This window comes from Limulus polyphemus, unplaced genomic scaffold (assembly GCF_000517525.1).
Source record: "Limulus polyphemus unplaced genomic scaffold, Limulus_polyphemus-2.1.2 Scaffold865, whole genome shotgun sequence".
NCBI lineage: Eukaryota > Metazoa > Arthropoda > Merostomata > Xiphosura > Limulidae > Limulus > Limulus polyphemus.
In genome coordinates, this window is record NW_013666475.1 from 1 (window position 1) to 8810 (window position 8810).

Genomic DNA, 8810 nt, shown 5'->3' on the forward strand with positions numbered 1-8810 from the left:
CCCATATGGCATAGTGGATCGTCTCTCAGACGTGACTTTCCGGATAAAATGTGGTTGGCGAGGTAAGCCAAAAGTGGTGCATGCCAACAGGCTTTGGCGTTATCATGGTCCAGGACATTTCAGTTGGGATGAAGTGGACAACAGAACAAATGACGCTGCTGAAAACGTGCCACATGAAGAAGCCACCGTCGAAGAAGAAACTCTACTCAGTTTTGAGAAGGGAAACGATGAAACTCTTGATGAAGTTACTACCACTGATGTGACTGTTACCGACGATAGGACATTTCCTGATGAAGCAGATGAACCCCACATGAAGCAGAAGCCAACAAGACGGAGACCAGTACGGAAGAAGATACGTCCCGTAAAATCAAGAGACTTTATTGAATTGTAATTTCGTTATTGTAATTCTGTACATTTAATTAAGTTATTGTTAATTGTTATTGGTTTATTGTATGTGGGTATTGTTCGAGACGAACAATACTAAGGAAGGGGCAGTGTTGCGTCAGCGAGGTCACATGACTAGTGTCAAGCCACGTTTCTAGAACTATCCTGTACCTTGGTGAATGCCCTAGCATTTACTAGATATAGGGTAGGCTGGTATATAAAAGATGGTGACAACGTGACAGGACAATGTGTGTGTAGACAGTGAGTAATTGATCTGCAGTGAGAAAGTATTATTGAGCACGTTCGTTGTTATGGCGTTTCTTTTAGCGCGATTGTTGAAGTTGAGTGTATCGGTAAAGTTATATTCGGAAAGAATAAACCAGTTTTATTAAGTAAGGACTTGTGTCACTAAAGTTTCGTCGGAACGAATTTACGGAAAATCAATTAACAAACGGAGACGTAACAATATGAATTAACAACTTGCTGCTCTTAACGTTAGGCATTTTTGTGGAAGTCAAACTGGTGATACAATATATAGGGAAAATGTTGGAAAATGTAATGACTAAAAATTCTACCAAATAGACATTAATATCTGACAAACAACCAAATATCCCTTGCATTTACAACCCTATTTTCCAGATATGAGTAACTTTTTCAATTACCAAAACACTTAAGTCCTATAAAAAGAAAGTTTTTATCGTTTTTTAAGTCATTCAGGCTTTTATTTCACATATTTGACATGTGCAAAGAATAACATTAAATTAAACAAATATCTTTGCCCAAGTGATGTAGAATTGCAAATACTAAACAGCAATTTTAGTGTGTAGTCAAGTTAAATAATTTTAACTGTGTTTATGATGAAATATAAAAACTAAAGTTTCTTTTTCATAACATACCTTGGGTGCCATCAACAGCTGTTTTTGTTCCTGTTAATAAAAAAAACTCGTCTTTTTTCAACGTTTGGCAGTTAATTCTGCTAATCACTGAAATCCACACAGGCTGTTTCCACTATAAATCTGCTTTTGTTACCCAACATGAAAGAAAATATCAAAATAATTATTTATCTGAAATAAGCGGCCTGGCATGACCTTGTGCTTAATAGATTTGACTCCAATCTGCAAATCACAGATTCGTATCCCGTCGCTGAATAAGCTCGCTTTTTTCAGCCGTGAAGACGTTATAATATGACAGTCAGTCCTTCTGTTCAATTAAAGTAGTCCAAGAGTTGGTGGTATTGACTACTTTCCTTCTCTCCAATATATCATTTCTAAATTAGAGGCAACTAGTGCAGATAGTCCTTGAGTTGCTTTGCACGCAATTCAACAAAACAAACTGATATAAATTTAACTAAAGTAAATTCAAAGTATAATTATTATTCATCTTTATCACAACTGCATTTTTCCTTATTTCACAAACTTTTTTCCCTTTAAAATTTCAAGAAAATATCAGTAAGAATCAATGCTTTCAGGCTTGTATGCAGAATATTTGAAAGGGGAGTTCTAATTTGTGAGATCAAAAGCCAACAAATATTGTGCGAAGCATAATCAGCATGCTAAACATTCTAATGCTACGGGGGGTCTGGAGCATGCCCCCCAGAAAATTTTTAAAAAATAGGTGCTATGAGAGTAAATCTGGAAGCAATTTTGGATGAAAAATACCTTAAACAATTGCATGGCTTTCACATATAATCCATAAATTGTGATTATGAGTTTAGCAATAAAGAGTGCATAGTGGCGATTTTTAAAGCGAAATTATCACAGACTGTATTGTAATAACAGAGCAGAGAAGAATAATTCGTTTTATCAGTTGTGTTCTAAAGTAATTGAACCAACCTGTGTGAACTCTGACAAAAAAGAGAAAATTATTTAAAGCTCTCGATACAACTGTGAGAACCAACAGTGTAAGGAACATTTCTATATACGTTTCACATGTTTTGGTATATTATTTTAAAATAAGTGGACTGTGTTGCTGTTAGTTTATTGTTGAAATTTATCGCCAACAGAAACCTACTGTAAAGAATCCGGCCTACAAAACCTGACAGTAGCAATACGGCTTCGGAATTCCAATTACAAAGTATCAACAGAAGACATTGCATGCTACTGTTTCAAGCCAAAAAATGCTAATACTTCATCAGAACAATGTAGAACGTAAAAACATTAAATATCATAAGCATCTGAGCTATAACTATGTAAGCGTAATTATTTTACGTCACAAAAAAAGAGGGTTTGGTCGAGCCACCTCCTCCTGCGTACGTGCGTGGCTTTTACCAATTAACATACAATTTTACTGCGATATGAATAAGAACTTGGAAGTAAATTTTAATTAAAGGTCACATTTTATTAAACAATGAATATAATAATTGATTATAGTTCTTTAGGTTTATTATATTTTTTAATATTACATTCTTTATTCAGTCCCTAAGAGTTTTTAAAGAAGAAGAAGACTGTATGAATAATATTTCAACCACACTATGATCGCCATATCTCTTGCCGACGACCAATTTCGCTCAGTAACAGAACATATCAGAAAGGTTGGGATACAACACAGTTTGGATGCTGCTGACACAGTGTGGTTGAAATGTTATTGTAAACTCTTTTTATTCTATAAAGTTTGTTTGTTTGTTTTTGAATTTCGCGCAAAGCTACACGAGGGCTATTGTATACAGCATTGACTTATTATTGCTGATTTTATCTTGTTCATAAATGACAGGAAACGAATTGAAATAACACATTTAAATTCAATAATTGTTTGATTTCATACACTTTTCATAAGCTGCTTTTGAAATTATTAAAAGTAAAGAAAATTTAGTTTTTCCCTCAGATAATTTTGTATTATTTATATTTTCTGTGTTCTCCACCCCTTTTGCTTTTACAAATGTTAATTTAACTAACGACCCCTGATTGAATGTTCATGAACCACTTTAATAGGTTTTCCGGGTATTTACTTCCGCTTTGTACATCGTAAGATTTACGCGTCAAGTATGGCTGGACGTGGTTCTGGATTAGGAAAAGGCAATGATAAAAATGTTGCTTCGCTACTACTTCAACCCCCTGGATCTGGATTTTCGTGGGATCAAATGGCAGGGAGTGCTATTCTACTACCTGTATCACAGTCAGGTGTGTCTTACGTTATTATTATTATTTTCAAATATTAACAAAACTTAAAAGATCATTTATTATCTGTACTAACGGATGCGTATTTTAGTTTATTTATAGTTTTATGCTAATTTTTACTGTATTATATATACTGTACCGTAGCATGAACGTCTGTGTAACTTACTCAGAGTTATCGTAACTGATAACCGTAGACGTATACATCATTACATGTCTATGGTGATATAACATGTAATTGTAAGTCTGTAGTGTAAGTAATATGTAACTTCTAAGATTCGTGAGTCATAAGGTTACTCACGGTAAAACGACGGCTTAATCCTGCCTGTTTGAATATCTTAGACTAACTTGTCGCAAACGCTAGTTTAACTTACCTCTAAAGAATAAAGATTAGTCTTTCTAATGTTACAACTTACAGTTCTGTTTAGTCTTGTGTATTAATTGTAAAATTGCTGTTCTGTGAAATGTAGACCAAGAGCCTAAGTTTTGCTTAACACAGGCAGCAATATTGGTAATGTCATGTAGTAACTTAACATTAAATTAAAAACCTTAATTTAGGCCACTCCAAGTTGATTCATTGTTTCCCATTACATCAGAGCTTCAAGTGTATGTGGGAAGGTGGTTTATTATTCCTTATTTATTATTACCAAAAGCCACTTGAGAACAATTTACAATACCCAAACAGTAATTGCACTATGAAAAACATACACATTAAAAAAACACTACAAATGGGACAAAATGCATAGTCACTTCTCTACTGGTGACAGATGGGAGCATGCTTCACATTGTGGGTACAAGTCAGATGATGTGTATGACTGCTCAACTGCACAGTACATGCATGTCAGTTCAAAACCTGCTGAGTAATATAGTTTTTCATTTGTATCCCCACATGCATGATCTTTGATTTCCACATCTTTGAATTCATCTCTGAGATTCAACTCCTCAAGCTTGGCACCACAAGAATATAAATAGTCATCCAGATGTTTTTGAAGTTGACAATGCTTTATAACATTGAGCTTGTGCTTTGAGTTAATGAGTCTCCACATGTTGCACTCTTCACACTGCACCATCAGCCGTGAATATTTTGCATGGTGCACACTAGCAAAAAGTGAGGGACTTTTTTTTAGATGGTTTCTGCTTAAAGGAAGTTTGATGCTGTTCATTTGTATCCGTTCCCAAAACTTGGGAAAATGAAAGATACTATACATCTTCAGCAGGAACAGGAAATAGAAAATGTTTAATGTGATCAAACAGTATCTTGGTTGGGGGGGACATGATTACACAGCTTATATGTATCATTTCCATTTGAGAATATCAAATGTGTAGTGGCCCATTTGGCAACAATGCTGAAAGAATTCTGATATATTCTTGTGTTCTTCAATGTTCCTCTCCACATAAGTTCCACCCACTTCTAGAGTGCTTTCCAAAGCTATGACTTCTGTCCAGAATTCACTAATTTCCTGAGGTGTTCCTGAAACATACATTTGAATTGATTTTCCTTTAAGCTGCAAACAAGCAAAAGTTTTGCAGAGCAAGATCTTCATTGGTGATAGGCTATCTTTGCATAGGCAACCTCTTTCTCATAGTCATGTGGCACTTTCTCTCTGGCTAACCCCACTCACTGCAAACCTAAATTCAGTATGGCCATGATCTTTTTTGTAGGGTTGCAATAAGAATGATAAACTTTATCTGTTTAACCAGCAGATAAGAAGTCAAGATCGAGCTTGAAAAAAAAGGCAAACCAATGATAGCTGTGCCGACACATATGTAAGTTAAGAGTCTGGCCCTCCATCAGAATATAAAAAGAGCATTGATTTAGTAAGCAATGCTGACTGCAGAACTTGGTACAGCTTAAGTGCGTGCTTAAATGGGGGATGATGGTTCAATGGTTGTGTCTTTGGGCAAAACATAAACTTGTCCATGATTTGACCACACGTAAACTCCTTTCAAAGACAGTAGATGGATCATTGTCAGTTGGAACTTTCCAAAGAAAGTGGTGATTGCTAATGTTACTTCCTGGAAAGTAAATAAGGAGTACCCAAGGAAACTGAAAACAGTTGTGGTCAAAGTATCTACAGTGCAATGCTTTTTGGTTGGATTTGACGGTAGCAAATCAGTAATTGAGCAGTATTCAAAATTAGCCTTCGAGTGCATGCAATCCTCAATAGCAGTCAAAGAAGATGGCATCACAATGATGGTTGAAGTAGGAATGAATTTCAGTCGAATGTTGCTTTACAATTCTCAAACTGGTGTGCATGAGGTGTGGTGAAACTTTAAAGTTTTATTCTTCTGAGTGAATATTCTACATATCCAACTAAGTAATACGCAAGACCTTCAACATCCACCTTGAAATCACACCAGTGTTCTCTTTTTTCCCATGTATTAGCTTGTAAAAGTGTTGATAGTTTGCTTGTGAACTGATGCAATTAGTCTCTTGACAGATTTTGCTTTTTACACTTTCTGTGTTTTGAAATTTCTGGTACATTGTAGTTCCTGAAGGAGCTGAAAACAGCAGGCACAGATGTAGATCCTCGTCTGAAAACTTCACGGTGTCCATTGATATACCAGAGAATGTCACGTAATGCCTGCACTAGTCTAACTCCACATGAATGAACCTCACTAGACTCTATCTTCAAGTCCTTTGACCTCAGCAAGTGTAACAAATCTTTGTACGACTTGTCTTTCTTGTTTCTCTCAACTGTAAATGTATGGAAAATGCTTGGACTTCAAAGCTCATTCTGAATGTATGAGAATCTCAAAGGCATGTTTTACAAAAACACCGTTACTACTACTTGGCAGCTCTCCTTCACTGAATACTTTACAAACCTTAACATATGGTTCAATAACATATGCCACACACAAGTCTAAGTCAACTTTGTCCAGTATTTATTAATGCCAACCTCAGCCTTCACTAGTTCAACACATGTGGTTACTTGTGGTTGGATTGAAGCACAGAAAAATAATGGAAGGTATACTTTTTTTTTTCAGACAAATTAACAATGTTCCAGGCCAACAGGGTCTTCCTGGACAACAGACTATCAACTGACACCACTTTTAAAATACATGTTAATCATGTGACATAAAAATTAATAATAATGAAAAGTATAGAAATAATGAATAAATGTGTGTGGCTGCACAAGAGGATGCAGTCAGGTTATGGGAAACAATAAATTGACTTGAGTGGCCTTATCTGATAATCAGTGATTATGCAGTACTGTTACTAGAAACATTACTGTCAGTATCCAAATTCGATGACGAGGAACCCACTTTGAGATTAATAACTATCAGTAGTTTTATTCTGTTTATCTAGGCTTTAGTTTAAGTTTTACCATAATGAAAAATACATCTTTTTTTATTTACATTAAATTACATTAAATTTTATGTAATCATATATAATTTACATTTAAGTTTAGCGTAGAATCTGGCTTAAATGTCTTTTTGTGTGTGAAGAGATCCATTAAGTTTTTCACATCTTCACTGTTAATTTATTGACCTGTGTTTTGTATTTTGTGCTGAATGAGAACCTCTGAAATCAAGATGCATGGTAATGTGTTATGTGGCCAAAACAACCTGCTGCAGGACACACTGTGTGTTATTAACAGGAGTGACAGTTTAGTGATTTTAAACTATCTGTATCTCGAACTGTGGTAATCCAAACTATCACATATTTTCAGTGGATGTGCACTACCAGATTCTTACTTTACATACTAAATTTCAAGGCAATCCATTAAGAAATACCTGAGATATAACATCTCTAATTTTGATTGAGTTTCTTCCTTTTGTTAATTTGCACAAAAGTACGGAAAATTTCTTTTATGGATTTTTTTCAAATTTGGTACATTGATAGATCTTTTCAACCTACAGTTAAGAGTCTCATTTGGTCTAAGTATAAACTACATGTGCAAATTTACTCATCAAAAAACTCAAATTTGACCAAACTTTTTGAGCATGCCTCCACAAAAAGTCATGTGATCTATCACTCTAACCTAAGAGTAAAAGTGGACCATTTTTAGTTTTTTTTGTCATTTGGATTAAAGACAGCTGATTTAGAGCAGCAAAACTATAAGGAGAAAAGATGTGCTGATACATAAGTATTGGTTAGGCCAAGCAAACTAGATTAACAGTTTCTAGCTCGAGTTTTCCAAAGAATCATACAGCTGGATGGTTATTATTGATTATTCCTTGCCAACTTTTCAGCACAAATTTACTAAATTGTATGAAATTATCTTAATTAAAGAGTGTTTAGGTTCACAAGATATTAGCTTAAGCAATTAGCATAAATGATGATGCTTCATATGGCTGTACCGATTCCATGGGGGTGAGGACAAGAAACTGTTGATCTAATTTCCATGGTGTTACTGTAAAGAAAGTTATTAAAAGTGGTAGGACTAAGAAACGTACATTCAAGATTGACAGAGTAGAATTTTGTCTACAAATTAGGCAGTTTTATTTTTGACAGTGTAGTGAACTTTTGGAATAGATTACTTTCAAACATGATAGGTGATTAGGAGTTTCAGAAAGAAAAATGGTTATTTAGAAGGTTATGAACATTTATTTCTACAAAAAAAAAGTTATAGCTATGAAAAGAATCTGTTCATTGATCAGTTAATTGTCTTGGTGAGTAACTCCCTTTTATCCTGGAGTGCTATATTGTGTTTTGCTGAAGAATCTGAAAAACTGTAGTAATGCTCAAGCTATTGATTGGGATCTGGCAATACCACAAGTAGTAAAAAGCCAATATCACAGTGATCAATGAATGCATATTCTTAAGCTAACAGTGGTGCAATGCTGATTGCAGAATGGACATTTTATGCCTTAATGAAGATGTAATAGCAAAGCATTTGTAAAATAATGCCATACAAATTGCTTTGGTCATTTTTAATTTGTGAATAGTGTTAGCTTTTTTCTATAGACTGAGTGGGTTTGAAATTACAAGCTTTTGAAACATCACATATTAAAAAAAGTAAATGTATGTTTGGTTTTTAGCTTATTAGTTTGAAATTATTGTATTCTTAATTTTTTTACTTTCTTTTGATGAGAGTATTAATATGAATGCAGATAGTATGAAAATTGTCTGATGAAGATTAGTATATTTCTCTGTTCGTTATATTGATGTAGTACAGTTTTTGAACTGCATGTAGAGTGCTACAGGCCACTTGTATGATATTTAGAAAAAGTTATTTATCAGTTGCATAAAACAGTTGTTTAGAATATGCTAATTATGAAAAGGTATCATTAGAGGCATACTCGAAAGGTTTCAAGTATCACTGAAAAAATGTTCACCATAAGCTATTAAAAAATTTTTGTCGGTGTCAC

General features: G+C 34.4%; 1 protein-coding gene across 1 annotated transcript in view; it reads left to right on the forward strand.

Moving 5' to 3' along the window:
- Positions 1-3343: 3343 nt before the first annotated feature.
- LOC106460933 (phospholipase DDHD2-like) overlaps positions 3344-8810 on the forward strand; it is a 55518-nt gene continuing 50051 nt past the window's right edge. The window contains exon 1 of the mRNA XM_013920690.2: positions 3344-3500. Coding sequence (XP_013776144.1) covers positions 3365-3500 — 136 coding nt within the window. The 5' untranslated portion in view covers positions 3344-3364. The remainder of the gene's footprint in view (positions 3501-8810) is intronic.